Genomic DNA, 20,762 nt, shown 5'->3' with positions numbered 1-20,762 from the left:
ATGTGCATATATCACATCATATATGTATGGATATCTATAATTCTATATGTATATTATATATCTAGAATTCTATTTATTTATATTGATGGTATTGATGCCTGTCTACTTGTTTAGCTTTCTTTTGTTGTCTGTCCCCCCCTTTTAGACTGTGAGCCCGTTGTTGGGTAGGGATTGTCTCTATCTGTTGCCAAATTGTACTTTCCAAGCGTTTAGTCCAGTGCTCTGCACACAGTAAGCGCTCAATAAATACGATTGAGTGAATTGAATGAACGAATGAATGAACTGTAGACAGTCACTCATTCCAACAGATGAATTTTATTATTCAGTTCTCAAGGGGAACTTTGTTATTTTTGAGAGGGAAGGCATTCTTAAGAAACATTCACCACAGCCTCAAAATGAATTAACAAGTAGTTAAGAAATCAAAGAGCAATGGAATTCCCCATTATAAGTGTGTAGGATGTTTGTGCCTCTGTGTGTTTGGTTGTGTATAAGCAAGTGTGTGTGTGAGAAATAAATGACTGAGTCACAGACTCGGGGAGGACTCTGGGAACCCTTCTAAATGCCAAAGGTGAGTATAAACTCCATGGGGACAAAGGACCATGGCTTGAGTGTCTGTGTATTTCCCAAGCACTTAGTACAGGACATTGCACTCAGTAAATACTTAATAAATATCATTACCAATTCTACTCGCATTTACGGGTTGCCTTCCAGTAAATGTATCTGGGTCATCTAGTTTCCCTGTGCACAACTCTGTCCAAGCCTGCTGTTATCAAAATGCACTCTCACCCAAGCGCTGACAGGCGGGCCCCGAGAGTCAGAACCATTCTAGTCCTGGCTCTGCCACTTGTCTGCTGTGTCACCTTAGTCCAGTCACTTCATTTCTCTGAGCCTCAGTTACCTCATCGGTAAAATGGGGGATCAATTGTGAGCCCCATGTGGGACATGGACTGTGTTCAACCTGATTAACCTGGATCCACCCCAATGTTTAGTACAGGGCTAGTAAGCGCTTAACAAATGCCACTGAAAAAAGCAGCAAAGGGAGGCTGGCAAAGATGAGAGTTGGCAGAGAAGCAGCCCCAGTTCACGTCCTGGGCCTTTGCCAGTCTTCAGCACTTTGTACAGTGCCTGGCACATAGTAAGCGCTTAACAAATATCATAATTATTATTCAGCATCCAGGAGCTCTGGTGTACTCATGTCCCTGCTTTGCATCCCTGGGTGAACGAACACCCACAAAACTGAACCAAGAACCGGAGTAGCAACAGAGCCAGATTCGGGCCAGTTGCTTGTATCCACCCCAGTGCTTAGTACAGTCCCTGGCCCTTAGTAAGCACTTAACAAAGCCTATATTTATTATTATTATTGTTATCTGATCATCTTGTATCCATACCATCATCCATTAAGGAGCGGGACTCCTCGAGAGGCAGGTAGTTGTTCTTCAATCAATAGTATTTATTGAGCACTTACCGTGCGTAAGCACTTATGGTAAGAGCTTGGGAGAGTACAGTATCACAGAGTTGGTAGACATTTCCCCGTCCATAACGAGTTGCAGTCTAGAAAGGGAGACAGACATTGATATAAATAAATAAATTATGGATATGGACATTAGTGCTGTGGAGCTGAGGGGAGCAGTGGGGGTGAAAATCAAATGCCCAAAGGGTACAGATCCAAGTACATAGGACGATGCAGAAGGGAGAGGGGGTTGGGGAAAAGAGCGCTTAATTGGGGAAGGCCTCTTGGAGGAGATGTGACCTTCGAAAGCTTCAAAAGTGACGGTGGCGGTGGTCTGGTGTATATGGAGGGTGAGGGAGTTTTAGGCTAGAGCGAGGAGCTCATTGTGGCAGGGACTGTGTCTGTTTTGTTGTTATATTGTACTCTCCCAAGTGCTTAGCATGGTGCTTTGCGCCCAGTAAGGGCTCAGTAAATATAATTGAATGAATGAATGTGGAAAAGGGATCGGCCGTGAGGTAGATGAGATCGGGGCAGGTGAACGAGCTGGGGCTGGAGGAGCAAAGTGTGCGGGCTGGGTTGTGGAGCCAGGTAGGAGGGAGCAGAGTGAGAATCATCTGATGGGGAAATGGATGGGCAACCACTGGAGGTTCTTGAGGAACGTCCAGACGTGAACTAAAAGGTTTTTTTGTTTTCGTTTGGTGGGGTTTTTTTGGTTGTTTTTTTTTTTTAGAAAAATGACCCGAGCAGCAGAGTGAAGTATGGACTGGAGTGGGGAGAGACGGGAGGCAGGCGGTTCTTGTCAGAAACTCTGGCCTGCCCGGTGCCACCAAGTGTGAGTGCCAGACCTGAGGAGAAGTAGCCGGAGGTCATGCTTCCGTAGTTGCCCACCTCTTCCTGCTGAACTTATCACCTCGGCAGCAGGCTGAAAGAAGCACCTCAGCAACAGGAGCGGCCTATGCTATTCCACAAGGGCTGCCCCTGCTTCTGGGCTCCCAAGTAACCCCAGGCGAATTATGCCCCTGATTGAGAAGCAGCGTGGTCTAGTGGGTAGAGCACAGGCCTGGGAGTCAGAAGGACCTGGGTTCTAATCCCACCTCTCCCACTTGCCAGCTGTGTGACCTTAGGCAGGTGGCTTCACTTCTCTGTGCCTCAGTTACCTCATCTGGAAAATGGGGATTAAAACCGTGAGCCCCCATAAGGGGCAGGGACTGTGTCTGACCTGATTACTTCATAATAATAATAATAATAATATTTGTTGAGAAGCAGCATGGTCTAGTGGCCAGAGTACAGACTTGGGAATCAGAAGATCATGGGTTCTAATCCCAGCTCTGCCACTTGTCCGCTGTGTGAGCGTGGGCAGTCACTTCATTTCCCTGTGCCTCAGTTACCTCATCTGTAAAATGGGGATTGAGACTGTGGTGGTAGTCTGGTGTATATGGAGGAGGAGGGAGTTTTAGGCCAGAGTGAAAAGTTCACTGTGGGCAGGGACTATGTCTGTTTTGTTGTTATATCGTACTCTCCCAAGCGGTTAAGTATGGTGCTTTGCGCACAGTAAGGGCTCAGTAAATACAATTGAATGAATGAATGAATGTGGAAAAGGGGTCGGCTGTGAGGTAGATGAGATCGGGGCAGGTGAACAAGCTGAGACAGTGAGCCTGATGTGGGACAGGGACCGTGTCTAATCCAATTTGCTTGTATCCACCTCAGCGCTTAATACAGTGCCTGGCACATAGTAAGCACTTGACAAATACCACAATTATTATTAAGTATTTACTATGTGCCAGGCACTGTAAGCAGCGCTGGCATCTACCCCAGCACTGAGAACAGCACTTAGCTCAACAAATCCCAATTATTATTATTACTGTTAAATGTTTACTATGAGCCAGGCGCTGTACACAGCTCTGTTATCTGCCCCAGCGCTGAGACAGTGACTGGCTCATAGCAAGTGCTTAACAAATCCCACAATTATTATTATTATTATTGCTAAACGTTTACTATGAACCAGGCAATGTACTCAGCGCTGGTATCTGTCCCAGAGCTGAGAAAGTGCCTGGCTCATAGCAAGTGCTTAACAAATCCCAATTATTATTATTATTGTAATTTTTAAATGTTTACCATGAGCCAGGCAGTGTACTCAGCGCTGGTATGTGCCCCAGGGCTGAGAAAGTGCCTGGCTCACAGCAAGTGCTTAACAAATCCCAATTATTATTATTATTATTATTGTAATTGTTAAATGTTTACCATGAGCCAGGCAGTGTACTCAGCGCTGGTATGTGCCCCAGGGCTGAGAACGTGCCTGGCTCATAGCAAGTGCTTAACAATTCCCAATTATTATTATTATTATAATTGTTAAATGTTTCCTATGAGTTAGGCAGTGTACTAAGCGCCGGTATCTGCCCCAGCGCTGAGACAGTGGCTGGCTCATAGCAAGTGCTTAACAAATCCCACAATTATTATCATTATTATTATTGTTAAACGTTTACTATGAGCCAGGCAGCGTGCTCAGCGCCGGTCTCTGCGCCAGCGCTGAGAACGGCGCCTGGCTCATAGCAAGTGCTTAACAAATCCCACAGTCATTATCAGTATTATTATTAAGCGTTCAGTATGAGCCAGGCGCCGTACTCAGCGCTGGTATCTGCCCCAGCAGAGCAAGCACTTGACAAGCACCATTTAAAAAACCAAAACCAAAACAAACCCACAAACCAGAACAAAAGAACGAAAACCATCTGCTCCAGGATCTCCTTTTCTCCCAGGGGAAGTCGCACGGAAGAGCCAGCAGGGCAACGACCGTGGTGGACAGGGACTGGCCCCTTCCTTCCTTCATCCAATGGCATGTATTGAGCGCCTCCTCGACGCGGGGCACTGTAGTGAGCGCTCGGAAAGTCCAATTCGGCGGCAGCCAGAGACGACCACGGTCCGGAAGGACAGAGCTCAGTCCAACAGAGCTTGGTCCAGTGCCCAGAACTGAGGATGCCCAGGACCGCATGGGGGCACGGGGAGAGTGCCGCCCTTCTCTCCGCCTCCACCGGCCTGGCACGGCCCTGCTTTATCTCCTGAGCCCCGGGCAAGGACCGGCCGGCTGGAGGTGGACTTTTTGGTCATCCTGCAGCAGTGGGGGGGGGGGGGAGAAAAAGACGAAAAGGCTCACCCCGTTGCCAGGAGGAGCAAGGTGAGAGCGTCCGGGTGCCCACCCCCCCTCCCCCCGGCCTGGCCCCAGGGGGCATTTCTGGGTGACCCGACCGGGGTGGGGGGTGGAGGAGCTCGGTTTGTAGGGCTGGGCATCTCCCTTCCCCCTTCCTCCTCCTCTTTGTCTCGCCCCCGTCCAGGAGGGGTGGGACTATGTGGTGGGCGCCCCCCACCCATCCTGCTCAAAAGAGGGCCGGGCTCCCTCCCGGCCCCGGGCCGGGTCTTGCATTTGGGTGTCGTGGCCTCCGCGGGTGACCATCCCAGCCGGGGCCGGGGGCATGGACCCCCAGGCCCTGTACAGCTGTGCCAACTCGTCCCGGGTGAGCGGCGGGCAGTCGGCGGCCCCCAGCTGGACCCTGTTCAGCGCCGGCCTGGTGGGCAACGGGTTGGCCCTGCTCCTCCTGGGCCTCCACGGGGTCCGCGGCCGGCCGGACGGTTCGCCCCCCTCGGCCTTCGCCGTGCTGGTGGGCGGGCTGACGGTCACCGACCTGCTGGGCAAGAGCCTGGTCAGCCCCATGGTGCTGGCCACCTACGCGCAGAACCGGTCCTTGCGGGCGCTGGGCCCGGGGGCCGGTCACCTCTGCCCCCTCTTCGCCTTCTTCATGGCCTTCTTCGGCCTGGCCTCCATGGGTCAGCTGCTGGCCATGGCCCTGGAGTGCTGGCTGTCCCTCGGTCACCCCTTCTTCTACCGGCGGCACGTCACCCCTCGCCGGGGGGCTCTGGTGGCCCCGGCGGTGGGCACCTTCTGCGGGGCCTTCTGCGCCCTGCCCCTGGCCGGCGTCGGGCGCTTCGTGCAGTACTGCCCGGGCACCTGGTGCTTCATCCAGATGGCCGCCTCCGGCCGGGCGAGCGACCCCGGGGCCCACTCGGCCGTGGCCTTCTCGGCCCTCTACGCCACCCTCATGGCCCTGCTGCTGCTGGCCACCGTGGCCTGCAACCTGGGCTCCATGCGGTGCCTCTACGGCCTCCACCGCCGGGCCCGGCGCAGGAGGGGCCCGGGCACCAAGGGGGCACCGGCCCGCCCGGCCCCAACGGCCTCGGGGGCGCTGGACCATCTGCTGCTGCTCGCCGTCATGACGGTCCTCTTCACCGTCTGCTCCCTGCCCTTCATCGTGAGTCGCCCCGGGCAACGTGGGGGGTGGGGGGGTGGGGGGTGGGCACCTCCCACCCTGGGACAACGCCGGACGGGGCTCCCTTCGCCCCCGCCGGGCCTGGGGGCACCCCACCGGCATCATCGTGGTCTTTGCTGAGCGCTTACTAGGGGCCCGGCGCTCTTCTAAGCGCTGGGGTCAGCAGCAGCAGCATCGTGATGATGATGCTGGTATCTGTTAAGCGCTTACTAGGTGCCCGGCACTCTGCTAAGCGCTGGGGTCAGCAGCAGCAGCATCGTGATGCTGCTGGTATCTGTTAAGCGCTTACTAGGTGCCCGGCACTCTGCTAAGCGCTGGGGTCAGCAGCAGCAGCATCGTGATGCTGCTGGTATCTGTTAAGCGCTTACTAGGTGTCCGGCACTCTGCTAAGCGCTGGGGTCAGCAGCAGCAGCATCGTGATGATGATGCTGGTATCTGTTAAGCGCTTACTAGGTGCCCGGCACTCTGCTAAGCGCTGGGGTCAGCAGCAGCAGCATCGTGATGATGCTGGTATCTGTTAAGCGCTTACTAGGTGTCCGGCACTCTTCTAAGCGCTGGGGTCAGCAGCAGCAGCATCGTGATGATGATGCTGGTATCTGTTAAGCGCTTACTAGGTGCCCGGCACTCTGCTAAGCGCTGGGGTCAGCAGCAGCAGCATCGTGATGATGATGCTGGTATCTGTTAAGCGCTTACTAGGTGCCCGGCACTCTGCTAAGCGCTGGGTCAGCAGCAGCAGCATCGTGATGCTGCTGGTATCTGTTAAGCGCTTACTAGGTGTCCGGCACTCTGCTAAGCGCTGGGGTCAGCAGCAGCAGCATCGTGATGATGATGCTGGTATCTGTTAAGCGCTTACTAGGTGTCCGGCCCTCTTCTAAGCGCTGGGGTGGTAATCATAATCATTACCATGATGATAATAATCATGATGGCATTTGCTGAGCGCTTACTAGATGCCCGGTATTCTTCTAAGAGCTGGGGTCAGCAGCAGCAGCATCGTGATGATGCTGGTATCTGTTAAGCGCTTACTAGGTGTCCGGCACTCTTCTAAGCGCTGGGGTCATCAGCAGCAGCATCGTGATGATGATGCTGGTATCTGTTAAGCGCTTACTAGGTGTCCGGCCCTCTTCTAAGCGCTGGGGTGGTAATCATAATCAATACCATGATGATAATAATCATGATGGCATTTGCTGAGCGCTTACTAGATGCCCGGTATTCTTCTAAGAGCTGGGGTCAGCAGCAGCAGCATCATGATGATGCTGGTATCTGTTAAGCGCTTACTAGGTGTCCGGCCCTCTTCTAAGCGCTGGGGTGGTAATCATAATCATAACCATGATAATGATAATCATGATGGTATTTGCTGAGCGCTTACTATGTGTCCGGCAGCCTTCTAAGCGCTGGGGTAATAATTATAATGATAATGGTGATGGTATTTGTTGAGCGCTTACTATGTGCCAAGCACTCTTCTAAGCGCTGGAGTAATAATCATAATCATGATGATGGTATTTTCTGAGAACTTTCTATGTGCCCAGCACTCTTCTAAGCGCTGGGGTCATCATCGTAATCAAAATAATAATGATGGTGATGGTATTTGCTGAGCGCTTACCATGTGCTCGGTCTAAGGGCTGGGGTAATAATTATAATCATAGTGATAATGATGATGGTATTTGTTGAGCGCTCACTATGTGCCTAGCACTCTTCTAAGCGCTGGAGTAATAATCATAATCATGATGATGGTATTTGCTGAGCGTTTACTATGTGCCAAGCACTCTTCTAAGCGCTGGGGTAGATACAAGGTAATCGGGTTGGCCCAAGTGGGGCTCACAGCCTTAATCCCCCTTTTACAGCAGAGGGAACTGAGGCACAGAGAAGTGAAGTGACTTGCCCAAAGTCACACAGCTGACAAGTGGTGGGATTAGAACTCATGACCTTTGACTCCCAAGCCCGGGCTCTTTCAACTGTTTCTATTATTTGGCACGTAGAACGTTTAGAACATTGCTTTGGCACGTAGTAACCGCTCCATAATAATAATAATAATATTGATGGCATTTATTAAGTGCTTACTATGTGCCAAGCACTGTTCTAAGCGCTGGAGTGTATACAAGGTAATCGGCTTGTCCCAAGTGGGGCTCACAGTCCCCACTTACAGATTATTTACGGATTTACAGGTCCCCGTTTCCCAGATGAGGAAACTGAGGCCCAGAGAAGTGAAATGACTTGCCCAAAGTCACACAGCTGACAGGTGGCAGAGGTGGGATTAGAACCCACGACCCGGCTCTTTCCACTGAGCCACGCTGCTTCTCAAAGGGGAAATTGGGGTCGAGGCTGGGAGCGCCGTGAGGGCTCTGTTTGGCTCCTATTCGGTCATTCAGTAGTATTTATTGAGCGCTCACTGTGTGTGCAGAGCACTGCACTAAGCGCTTGGGAAAGTATAATAATAATAATAATGTTGGTATTTGTTAAGCGCTTACTATGTGCCGAGCACTGTTCTAAGCGCTGGGGTAGACATAGGGGAATCAGGTTGTCCCACATGGGACTCACAGTCTTAATCCCCATTTTACAGATGAGGTAACTGAGGCCCAGAGAAGTTAAGTGACTTGCCCACAGTCACACAGCTGACAAGTGGCCGAGCCGGGATTCGACACGGTAATAAAGAGAAACAATCATATCAGCCCCCGGGGTTTAAGAGAGTGCTTTGGAACGTAGTAAGCGCTCCCCAAATACCGCGATTATTTTATTATTAGGGGAAAAGGGGGGACTCCCCTCCGCACCCCAGATTTCGGCCGGGGGGGAGGGGAAATGGCCCTGGAACACCCCCTTTTTGCAAACTTACAAAAAGACCTTTCCAGACCCCCCCAATCTAGGCGGGCAACATCATAAACTCCCCCCTTTAGACTCCTCCTTTGCAGGGAACGTGCCTGCTAATTAATTAATAATAATGACATTTGTTAAGCGCTTACTTTGTGCAAAGCACTGTCCTAAGCGCCGGAGAGGATGCAAGGTGATCAGGTTGTCCCACGTGGGGCTCACAGTTTTCATCCCCATTTTACAGAGGAGGGAACTGAGGCGCAGAGAAGTTAAGCGACTTGCCCAAAGTCACACGGCTGACAAGTGGCCGAGCGGGATTTGAACCCATGACCACTGACTCCCCAGCCCGGGCTCTTTCCACTGAGCCACGCTGCTTCTTTTAATTCTGCTAATTCTGCCCTATCGTACTCTCCCGAGCGCTTAGTACAGTGCTCCGCGCCCAGGAGGCGCTCGCTAAATACCACTGCTGGATGGGTCGAGAGACCGTAAACTCGCGGTCGACGGGGGAATTGTATCGCCCTCTCCCGAGCGCTTAGTACAGCGTGCCACACCTGCTAAACGCTCAGTAAATACTACTGATTGATCGATTGATGGGAGGCTCTAAGCTCGTGGTGGACGGGAAGCGTGTCGACCAATTCCGTCGTGTCGTGGTCCTTATTGAGCGCTTCCGGCGTGCAGAGCGCTGTACTAAGCGCTCGGAAGAGGAGTGCTCGTGTCGCCCTCTTCCGAGCGCTCAGTACAGCGCCCTGCCCACCGGGAGCGCTCAATAAAGACCACAGGATGGATTGGTACCCGCGTCCAGCCGAACGAGTGGACAAGCCTCGAGGAAAGCTCGGGGTGTGCAGGGCAGCTTTTAGAAAGGCCGGGTCAAATGCTGAGTACAGTGTTTTGCACCCCGTAGGCGCTCAATAAATACGATTAATAAATGCGGTGCGGGGCACCGGGTTGGCAGAGGCACGGAAGCTGAATTACTCGGGACGCTTTAGATTCGGTTCCCTCCCATTTGGAAACCTTTGCAAGTCGAGGGGGTGAGTGAGCTTTGATTCTTAGCAGAGGGGGAGAGGGCTTGCTTAGGTGAAAGGGACATAATGATACTCATCATCATCATCATCATCATCATCATCATCATCACATTTGTTAAGTGCTTACTAAGTGCCAGGCACTGTACTAAGCGCTGGGGTGGAGCCATACAAATCGGGTTGGACACAGTCCCTGTCCCAGGAGAGGCTCACAGTCTCCACCCCCATTTTACAGATGAGGGAATTGAGGCCCAGAGAAATGAAGTGATTTGCCCAAGGTCACACATCAGACAAGGGGCAGAGGCGCGATTAGAACTCATGACTTTCTGACTCCCAGGTCTATTCCGCTACGCAAGTAGTTAGCGCCATGCATAGGCGTTAAGTGCTGCTAAATAACCGAGCTTTGTCTGCTGGTTATGGTAAGAGCCCAGAATCTGGCTCGGGGGCCACTGCAAGTCACCCGTACTCGGTTTAATTATTAGAAGCAATACTTCTTTCGAATCAGTGGTATTTATTGAGCGCCGGCTGGGTGCAGAGGGCTTTACTGAGCGCCTAGGACAGTACCACTGACCCGATCCTTGTCCCCAAGGGGCAAGGGGGAGACAGGCATGAAAAGAAATTGCCGATGGGGGTAGTAACATAATATAAAGATATGTGCAGAAGGGCTGTGAGCGTAGGTGTGGGGTATCAAAGTGCTTAGGGAACACAGTGCTTTGCACATAGTAAGTGCTTAAATACCATCATCATTATTGTTATTATTATTATAAAGATTTCACAGATTTTGCATATATATTTAAGCCACAGGGATGAGGGGCTGGGAGGAGGGAAGAGACCAAATCGGGCTTCTTTTGTAACCACTCACGAATATGCATTCTGGATGAAGATGATAATAATAATAATGGTATTTGTTAAGTGCTTACTATGTGCCAAGCACTGTTCTAAACGCCAAGGTAGATACAAGGTAATCAGGTTGTCCCATGTGGGGCTCAAAGCCTTCATCCCCATTTTACAGATGAGGGAACTGAGGCACAGAGAAGTGAAGTGACGTGCCAGAGTCACACAGCTGACAAGTGGTGGAGCTGGGATTAGAACCCACGTCCTCTGACTTCCAAGCCCGTGATTTTTCCACTAAGCCATGCTGCTTCTCTAATAATAATGATGGTACTTGTTAAGCACTTACTATGTGCCGAGCACTGTTCTAAGCGCTGGGGTGATCAGGTTGTCCCACGTGGGGCTCCCAGTCTTCATCCCCATTTAACAGATGAGGGAACTGGGGCCTAGAGAAGTTAAGTGACTTGCCCAAAGTCACTCAGCTGACAAGTAGCGGAGTAGAGATTCGAACCCATGACTCCCAAGCCCGTGCTCTTTCCACTAAGCCACACTGCTTCTCATAATGCTTTGTGGAAACTGGTGAGCCCTCTGGCTCATAAGGCGGTCATCCAGAGTCGGTGTCTGGCAAATATAATTTAGCCACAAAATGTAGACTCACTGATTCAGTGCCTAAAGGAAATGAGTCAGTGCTCAAAAGACAGTCCTATTTGCTCTCTGATGAGCCCTGTGGGAGAAGAACCAGTTGATATTTGTAGAGAAGCAGCGTGGCTCAGTGGAAAGAGCACAGGCTGGGGAGTCAGAGGTCAGGGGTTCAAATTCTGCCTCTGCCGCTTGTCAGCTGTGTGACTTTGGGCTATCACTTAACATCTCTGTGCCTCAGTTACCTCATCTGTAAAATGGGGATGAAGACTGTGAGCCTCAGGTGGGACACAGACTGAGTCCAACCTGATTAACTTGTAGATACCCCAGTGCTTCGTACAGTGCCTGGCAATCGATCATTCAATCAATTATATTTACTGAGCGCTTACTGTGTGCAGAACACTGTACAAAGTACTTGGGTGAGTAGAGTATAACAGAGTTGGAAGGCACATTGCCCGCCCACAACAAGCTTACAGTCTAGAGGGCACACAGTAAGCGCTTAAAAGATACTTTTAAAGAAAAAACAAAAAAAAACCCTTTTTAAATGCATTTCAAAATCGGTGTCCTCGTAATGAGATATACGAGAATGGAATAGACGTTGTTTTAGAACTAAACCGAACAAGAGGCCTGTAGTGGAGATTGAAGGAGCCGCTATTACCATGGGATAAAGGCCGTTCACAAAAATGTACTGAGGAATTACTGCAGAGGGAGACATAGACAAGCAAAAGGGAGAAGAGAATAAAAACACTGAAGAAAGCACAGAAAAACGTGTGATCCCTGTAGCCGCAAGTAGGACTCTGCTAGAAATACAACAGCGGGGCTGTCTTCAGGTATTTAACCACCCTCCCTAGGGTGAGAGGCTCAACATACCTGTCCCTGTGTGTTTTACGCCGGGCACAGAGCTTCACGAAATGACACCGTGCGGAATGTTTCGCGACAGTGTCCTCATACCTTTATCAGGAATACAGTGACAATAAACACAAATGATAAATGCAGTCTGCTAACGAATCTCAATCCGGGAATGAGTGGACCTCAAGATTTCCGGGACTCAAAAATTCTGAGTAGAACAATCCTCTCAGAGTCAGTCAACTGTATTTGTTGAGGACTGTGTGCAGACCACTGTACTAAGTGCTTGGGAGAGTACAATAGAACAATCAACAGACACACTCCGCTATCCCCTCTGAAAGGGCGCCCTGAGTGGCTGCCCCTCTCACTTGAGGCCTGAAGCAGATACTGTCCGAGACCAGGAAATAATAATAATAATGTTGGTATTTGTTAAGCGCTTACTATGTGCAGAGCACTGTTCTAAGCGCTGGGGTAGATACGGGGTCATCGGGTTGTCCCATGTGAGGCTCACAGTTAATCCCCATTTTACAGATGAGGTAACTGAGGCACAGAGAAGTTAAGTGACTTACCCACAGTCACACAGCTGACGAGTGGCAGAGCCGGGAGTCGAACCCATGACCTCTGACTCCCAAGCTCAGGCTCTTTCCACTGAGTCACGCTGCTTCCCCAGGAAACAGGGAAGGGGAGACTTGGATTCTCTGCTGGGTGAGTGGGTGATTCGGGGGTACCTGCCGCAGTCCAGAAGTCACTTTGAGTCAAACGGTATTCCCTGAAACTGTTTCTCCTGGGAGCTCTTCGGAATTCTAATGGGATCTTTTCTTCCAAGCAGGCCCGGGCTTACGTCAGAGCGTTTGTGCCTTCCAGTAAGATGACGAATGCAACTCTGGAAGAGTCGATGGATCTCACTGCCTTAAGATTTCTTTCTGTGAACTCAATCATCGACCCATGGGTTTTCATCATTTTCAGGACATCGGTATTTCGCTCGTTTTTTCACAAGTTTTTCCGAAGGCCTCTCGCTAAAAGGAACTGGTGGTGCTGCAGATCGGCCGCTCCTGAACCTGCTCTCTGATGAGGTTGTGCTCTCTTAGTTCACCTGGTTAAGCCGATCCAAGATCTCTAAGGAGGTTGCGCTCTCTTCGTTGACCTGGTTAAGCCGATCCAAGATCATCCTCGTAATCACACTGCTCCCATGGGCTAATACGAGCGTGGCCGTGATTGCTGATTAGTCCGTAAGGCATCCGTGAGAATGTGACCTTGGGAAGACGTAGCGGTCTCGGATCCTTCATTCTGCGCCGCTCCGTAACCGAACACACAGCTTTGGTTATTGCTTTTGACTCTTCCTGTAGTCGTCTCGAACTTGTTTTGTGATAGAATAACGTCCTTTGTTTTGAAATGATGGGATTTGGTGTTTTACTTTTGCACTTTAATCGCCATTGATTTTTAAAAAGGCATTTAGAAATGGATGGGGAAATGGCTTTGTATCATAGTTAACATAGTACATAACCTCACCGAATGATTGTTTACAGGGCGGATAGCCTTCCGACAAGGTTGGACTATTCCTTGTCGTAACGACTGCTAGCTCAATAATCCAGTGAAGCCTCATTAGCTCATCCCTGTGATGCGGCTAGGGCATTGAGTAGCATAGTTGAATTTCTTCAACTCGCACTGTGCTCTGCCTACAGGACTATATGATATAGGTTCGGGGAGGGGAGATGGGGGTCTCAGACACCCCATATTCTCGGTTTGCCTCGACATTAATTGAAGCAGCATGGCCTAGTGGAGAAGAGCATGAGCCTAGGAGACAGAAGGACTTGGCTTCTGATCCCTGCTCCCGCCGTGCGTCTGCCGTGTGACCTCGGGCAAGTCACTTCACTTCTCTCTGCCTCCGTTGCCTCGGCTGTAAAATGGGAATTAAGACTGTGAGCCCCATGTGGGATGGGGACTGTGTCCAACCCGATTTTCATGTATCCACCCCAGTGCTTAGAACAGTGCCTGGTGCATAGTAAGCGCTTAACGAATGCCAAAATTATTATTATTCTTATTGAACTCAAGGGAGCATCACTCCGCCGACTGAATGGCAGTGGGCTGGAACCAAGAGCTGCCTGCGGAGATGTAGTGGCCAGTGATAACAAGGAGTCAGTACCTCCTTCGAAGTCGATCAATCGATCAACAATGGTACTTACTGAGCACTACTATGTGCACTAAACACTTGGGAGAGTACAATAGAACAGAGTCGGGTGACAAGTTCCCTGTCCACAAGGAGCTTCCAGGCTACAGTCCCAGCTGTGCCAAAGAGGAAAGTGGCTTTCTTTTGAAGCCTTTCCCCCACCGTAACAATTCCCCTTTTCCTCTGAAGCTCCCTTCCCTGTCAACCAATCGGTCGTATTTATTGAGCGCTTACTGTGTGTAGAGTACTGTACAAATCGCCACTAGAACGGAGTTGGGATGCTGTGTGGCCCTTCAGTTTTACCTTTCCCTTACCAGTAGGGTCTGAGCGTGAGGCCTCGATAGAAGAGGGGGAGGGAGGAGAGCGGGTTAAGCTTCCCTGAAGACTCGTGGTTTGTGTGGGTGTCTATTACCAGAAAAAGACTCTTGACTACATTTGGTGATGCTGAAGTAAAAATGGATGCAGAGCAGGACCCCGCTCCCCCACCCCCACCCCGCCACAGAGGTGCTAGCTCAAACATTATTTGATGACAGAGATACTGAAGCTACAGAGGCTTAGCGGCCATATCCGGGGCCTCCGACCACACGCAAGAAAACCCCTACTAGACTCAATTCACAAGTGAGTTTGGGAGAGGAAGTGAGCTGCAGGCTGCCTACTTTATGGAATTTAGTAGCGTCTGAACTTGGTAAATGACGACCAGCCCAATTACGGATTCACTACTTATCCTCTGTGGACATGGAGCTGTGTTTGAACATAGGTCTTATTTTGTCCTTAATGGGTACGTGAATCTTCTGGGGAATATCTATTTATATGTGGAATAGTGATGTATCTTAGAAGAAGCTCTTGGGAAGCTACGTTATGATATAACCCTCTAGAAAATAAGGGAACCGGGGCTTTATAAGTCAATCAATAAACGTCATTTTCCACTAAACATTTTGTGAAAGAAGTTATTTGCCTTCAAGTGAAATGTGAACGAAAAAATACATGGATTTCTTTACTGAATGGAAAATTGCCACTACTATTATATTCTTTAGGGGAGCTAATGTAGCCCTGGATAGTTGTGAGGTATTTTAACTTGTTAGCCACCTACCAAGCACCTTTCGGTTCTACTTGACCCTGTTCATTTTAATCCTGACTGTAAATCAATAGCATTTACCGGCTACCTGTTGCTTGGCCCGGCACTTAGGAAAGTATAATAGAAATCAGTAGACATGATCCCCTACCCTCAAGTTAATCAATGAATCAATAATGCTTCCTGAGTGCTTACTAAGCACTCAGAGCACTGTACTAAGTGCTTGGGAGAGTACAATAGAGTTAGTAGACATGACCCCTGCCTTGAAGTCAGTGAGAAGCAGCAGGACCTAATGCATAAAGCACGAGCCTGGGAACCAGAGGACCTGGGTTCTAATCCCAGCTCTGCCACTTGTCTAGTGTGTGACCTTGGGCAAGTCACTTTACTTCTCTGTACCTCAGTTACCTCATATGGAAAATGGGGATTAAAACTGTGAGCCCTATAATAATGACGGGCATTTGCTGTCAATCTGGGTCAATCACTTTCTAAGCACTGGAGTAGATACAAGCTAATCAGATTGGACACAGTCCCTGTCCCGCATGGGGATCACAGTCTTAATCCCCATTTTACAGATGAGGGAACTGAGGCACAGAGAAGTTAAGTGGCTTACCCAAGGTGATACAGCAGACAAGTGGCAGAGCTGGGACTTGAACCCAGCTCCTTCTGTCTCCCAAGCCTGGGTTCTATCCACTAGGCAATCCCAGGGACTGTGTTCAACCTGATTATCTTGTAACTACCCCAGTGTTTAGTACAGTGCCTGGCACGTACATCGTAAAAAACAAATTAACTGGCATTACTTGTTGAGCCCTTACTCTGTTCAGGGCACTGTACTAAACCCTTGGGAAAGTACAATAAAGTAGACATAAATCCTGTTCTTAAGGTTCTAACCTCAGCTCTGACCCTTGTCTGCTATGTAATCTTGTGCAAGTCACGTCACTTCTCTGGGCCTCAGTTACCTCATCTGTAAAATGGGGATCGAGACCGTGAAACAGGGACTGTCTCCAACCCGATTTGCTTGTGTCCACCCCAGCGCTTAGTGCAGTGCCCGAAACATAGTAAGCGCTTAACAAACACCATTAAGGAGTTTGCGATCTCTGGTGGAGGGAGGTAGAGACACCAAAATAAATTACAGATAGGAAAAAGTGACAGAATTCAAAGATAAGACAAGTGCTATTCAGTGGATAGGGAGGGGAAGGGCAATGTGTCAGTGCTGAAGTGGTAATAGTGGGAGGAAAAGAGGGTGGGGAGAGGAGAGATTAATCAGGAAAGGTCTCCTGGAGGAAATGTAAATTCGGAAGGCCTTTGAAGATGGGGAGAGCTGAGGTCTGCCAGATGTAATGGGAGAAGGATGGCTGAGTAGAAGGGAGAGGATGAGCAAGGGGTCAGTGGAGAGAGAAATGAAAATGAGGCCCAGTAAGTAGGTTGGCTTGAAAGGAGTGAAGCATGTGAATTGGGATGTAGCATGAGAGGAGTGAGCATAAAGAAGAGGAGAAAAGCTGATTTAGAGCCTTAAAAGCAATGTTCAGGAGTTTTTACTCGATGCAGAGAGGAATTGGCAAATTGGAGGCTTCTGAGGCGTCGAGAAACATGCCCAGTGTGATGTTTTAGAAAAATGATGGAGGCAGCTGAGTGAAGTAGGAGCTGGAGAGAGGAGACACTGAAGGCAGAGAAGTCAGTTGAGATACGATAAGTGCCTGGACCAGGGGTTCAGATGGAGAGGAAGGGATGGATTTTGGAGTTGTTGTGAAGAGAGAACCGACAGGATTTTTTAAAATCGTATTTGTTAAGCACTGACTATGTGTCAAGCACTATTCTAAGCACTGGGGAAAATACAAGTAGACTAGGCTGGAGACAATCCCACATGGTGCTCACATGTAGGAAGGAGAACAGTACTGAATCCCCCCTTTGCAGCTGAGGAAACTGAGGCACAGAGAAGTTAAGTGACTTGCCCAAAGATCACGCAGCAGGCAAGTGGTGGAGCTGCAATTTAGAATGCAGTTCTCTGGCTCCCAGGCCCGTGTTTTATTCACTAGGCCCTGCTGGCCTTGGCTTTTCTTCTTTTCAGCTCCACCCTTTGAGTATTCCAGAGGCCTGTGAGTCGGGGAGTGAGCAGGGGGCCAAGAGAAGTAGCAAGGCTCAAATCAGTCAACTTTCTTTGGTAACTCAAGATGGGAATGAAAAGGGAAATGACAGTCCAGACAAGACCGTGTGTGTGTGTGTGTGTGTGTGTGTGTGTGTGTGTGTCCTCTAGACTGTAAGCTCTTGTGGGCAGGGAATGTGACTGTTGTTATATTGTACTCTCCCAAGCGCTTAGTACAGTGCTCTGCACACAGTAAGCGCTCAATGAATATGATTGGATGAATGAATGAATGTGTTGTGTGTGTGCATACATGTGCTAAGCCTTTTTTTTAAAATGGTATTTGTTAAGCACTTACTATGCATCAGACACTGTACTAATCACTGGGGTAGATACAAAACTGGATACATTCCATGTCCCACATGGTGCTCAAAGTCTTAATCTTCATTTTACAGATGAGGTAACTGAGGCACAGAGAGATGAAGTGACTTGCCTAGGTCACACAGCAGACAAGTGACAGAGTTGGGATTAGAATCCAGATCCTTCTGACTCCCAGGCCCATGTTCTATCCACTAGGCCAACGTTCTTAACAACACACACAAATAGACACAGACACACACACACACACACACATACACACACACACACACACTATTCCCTCTTCCTATTTCTGCCCTGATAAGGGTCATGGCAGTTTATTCCTAAAAGCCAGTCCTCTGTTCTCATCCTGTCAGGAAACCTGAGGCAAAATGCCAAACCGGCTTGGTGAATTATGTTAGATGAAAGCATAAACTTGAAAGATTGTGGTTTTTACTTCCATTACTCTCCTAAGTGCTCAGTAGAGTGCTCTCTGTCCAGTCGGTGGTCAATAAATACCATTGGCTGATTGGAAGAGAAACAAAACATTTGCTGTTGTTGCAGGAAATGACAAATGGGTCCTAATAGTGCAGATAATGATAATAATAATAATAATAGTAGAAGCAGCATGGCTTAGTGGAAAGAGCCCGGGCTTGGGAGTCAGAGGACATGGGTTCTAATCTCAGCTCTGCCATTCGTCTGCTGTGTGACCTTGGGCAAGCCGCTTCACTTCTCTGTGCCTCAGTGACCTCATCTGTAAAATGGGGATGAAGACCGTGAGCCCCACGTGGGGCAACCTGTTTCCCTGTATCTATCCCACCGCTTAGAACAGTGCTTGGCACGTACTAAGCACTTAACAAATTCCATTATTATTATTAATAATACGCTCTATGTACCAAACACTGTATCATGCTCCTCAAAAATAGGAAAGACTTTTACAATTTAAAAGATTTAAGAAACCCTACAACTTTCCTGTTTGCTTTGGCAGGTTTTTCCCTCTAGTCATTTTCCTTTTCAGAAATGGATTTATTAAGCTTTAAACTTTAAACTCCCAACGCCTTCTAATTTTGCACCTCTAGAGGGAGCACAAGGGCTGGAAATGCAGTGTAGAAGGAACGGATTCTGATTGTGCTAAACGCTGTAATTTAGGAAATTTCATTGAGGTGGGTCAGGGACTGTGTCCAACCTAATTCCTTGGGTCTTCCCTAGCGCTTAGTACAGTGCCTGGAACACAGTAAGTGCTTAACGAATACCACTGCAAAAAAAAAAAAGGCTGCCAAGGTCATGGTGCTACATTCAGCAGAGCAATAGCACGATGGTGAAGTCACCCTTTGGTTGCCAGTGGGTCATGTATGTACACAGTTTTTGTGTGCATTTTACAATGTGTCGCACCCTTGCCTACTTACTGGCTTGCTGCACTCCAACTCCCCGGGAAGCTGACTGGCAGGGAGGGGAAAGTGTGAGTGGCATCGCACAAACCTCTGTCGTCAGAAACAATTCCTCCGCACAGGATCCGAAGTCCCAGGGTCCAAAACTCATCTGTCATTCCCAAAGGGAGTCCCCATCGCCATTACCTGTATGCTTGGCATTAGCCACCCGTTCGGGATGGGCTGGACAACCCACACTAGCAGAGAAAACCACTGAAAATCATCCAAGAAGTCTAAAGCCTTCAAAGATTGATCCTATCACCCTAAGAGTTTAAAGCTTTGTTACCGGGAATGGTAAAACCAACCCTCCAACAATCACTTGAAAGAATTTAAGAGTTCAGTAAATACAAGTAACGTCCCCAGAACTTCAATTTCTGATCAATCGTGCTTGACCGAATGGGGTTGGGATGTCTAAAAGCTTTCTGGATATTTTTTTCCCCAGCAGAATTGATCAATAGTGTGCAATTTGATTGGCTTTAATAAGGAAAATGGCTGGTAAGAGAGGGCATCCATTTAACTGATCTGTGTTCCAGAAGTAGAAGTTGTTTCTAATTGGGATCAGAACATTTCTAATCAATCAATCACATTTATTGAGCACTTTCTGTGGGCAAGTGCTTTGTACTAAGCTTTGTACTAAGTGCTTGAGAGAGTATAATACAACAGAGTTGGTAGAAACCTTCCTTGCCCATAATGAGCTTACAGTCTAGTGGATCAAGAAGGACAAATTGATTGTAAATGGTCAAATTTTTATGGGCAGGGAATGTGATCGCTAATTCTGTCGCATTGTATTGTGTTGCACAAGGTGTATAAACTTGTCATGGGCAGAGAATGTGTCTTATGTTTATGTTTTACTTTCATTCATTCCTTCATTCAATAGTATTTATTGAGCGCTTTCTATGTGCAGAGCTCTGTACTAAGCGCTTGGCATGTACAATTCGGCAACAGTTAGAGACAATCCCTGCATAATGACAGGCTCCCAAGTTCCTAGTACAGTGAATAGCATCTATAAAATGCAGTTCGGAAAATGTATCCAGAACTTCTCTGGGCCTCAGTTCTTCTCTGGGCCTCAGTTATCTCATCTGTAAAATGGGGATTAAGACTTGAGCCCCCTATGGGACATGAACTGCATCCAACTGATTAACTTGTATCTATCCCAGCACTTAATTCAGTGCCCGGCACATAGTAAGTGCTTAACCAGTGCCATTTTTTAAAAAAGTGCTTGATGATAATAATAATAATAATGGTATTTATTAGGTGCCTACTATGTGCCAAGAACTGTTCTAAGCACTGGGGTGGATATAGGGTAATTAGGTTGTCCCACATGGGGCTCACACCTTTAATCCCCAATTTACAGATGAGGTAACTGAGGCACAAAGAAGTTAAGCAACTTGCCCAGGGTCACACAGCTGACAAGTGGCAGAGCCGGGATTAGAACCCACGTCCTCTGATTCCCAAGCCCAGGCTCTTTCACTAAATACTAAGTATAATCAAATTTCCTTTTGGAAGTTGAGGCATGGGAGCAAGGAGGACCAACTGAATAGTGATGACTCTTTCAGACTCTTCAGGGGGCGCAACTCCATGCTAGCAACATTCTAAACTGTCTGCTTATTCTGCTGTCTGCTAATTCTAAATTCTTAACTGTCTGCTGTGGACAATTTAAATTTTTAAAATTGTAATTGTTAAACCACCTAAGCATTCCCCAAAGAGTTATATTTGCCAATTAAGTGCCAGCCAAGTGGAAAAGAGGGGTCCCTCCGGG

General features: G+C 48.7%; 1 protein-coding gene across 2 annotated transcripts; it reads left to right on the top strand.

The window, feature by feature from the left end:
- Positions 1 to 4,023: 4,023 nt before the first annotated feature.
- On the top strand, positions 4,024 to 13,730 carry PTGDR (prostaglandin D2 receptor). Of its 2 annotated transcripts, none has more exons than XR_003764261.1 (2): positions 4,024 to 4,619; positions 12,733 to 12,811. XR_003764261.1 is itself a non-coding variant. In XM_029078733.1 (2 exons), exons 1-2 carry the CDS (start codon positions 4,915 to 4,917, stop codon positions 12,970 to 12,972), a joined length of 1,074 nt encoding a protein of 357 aa, XP_028934566.1. In that variant the 5' UTR covers positions 4,719 to 4,914; the 3' UTR covers positions 12,973 to 13,730. The 2 variants fall into 2 exon arrangements, 1 of the variants encoding a protein (XP_028934566.1); XM_029078733.1 differs by lacking the exon at positions 4,024 to 4,619 and adding an exon at positions 4,719 to 5,748 and having other exon boundaries at positions 12,733 to 13,730.
- Positions 13,731 to 20,762: the final 7,032 nt, after the last annotated feature.

The sequence above is a fragment of the Ornithorhynchus anatinus genome, chromosome 14 (assembly GCF_004115215.2).
Source record: "Ornithorhynchus anatinus isolate Pmale09 chromosome 14, mOrnAna1.pri.v4, whole genome shotgun sequence".
NCBI lineage: Eukaryota > Metazoa > Chordata > Mammalia > Monotremata > Ornithorhynchidae > Ornithorhynchus > Ornithorhynchus anatinus.
Note: the sequence above shows the minus strand (reverse complement) of the source record. Positions and strands in the feature narration are given on the sequence as shown.

Bases quoted from the DNA above. Each gene is read 5' to 3' on its own strand.
- PTGDR (XM_029078733.1), top strand. From the start codon at position 4,915: ATGGACCCCCAGGCCCTGTACAGCTGTGCCAACTCGTCCCGGGTGAGC. The intron at 5,749-12,732 runs GTGAGTCGCCCC...TCTTCCAAGCAG, and splicing joins TCTGCTCCCTGCCCTTCATC to GCCCGGGCTTACGTCAGAGC.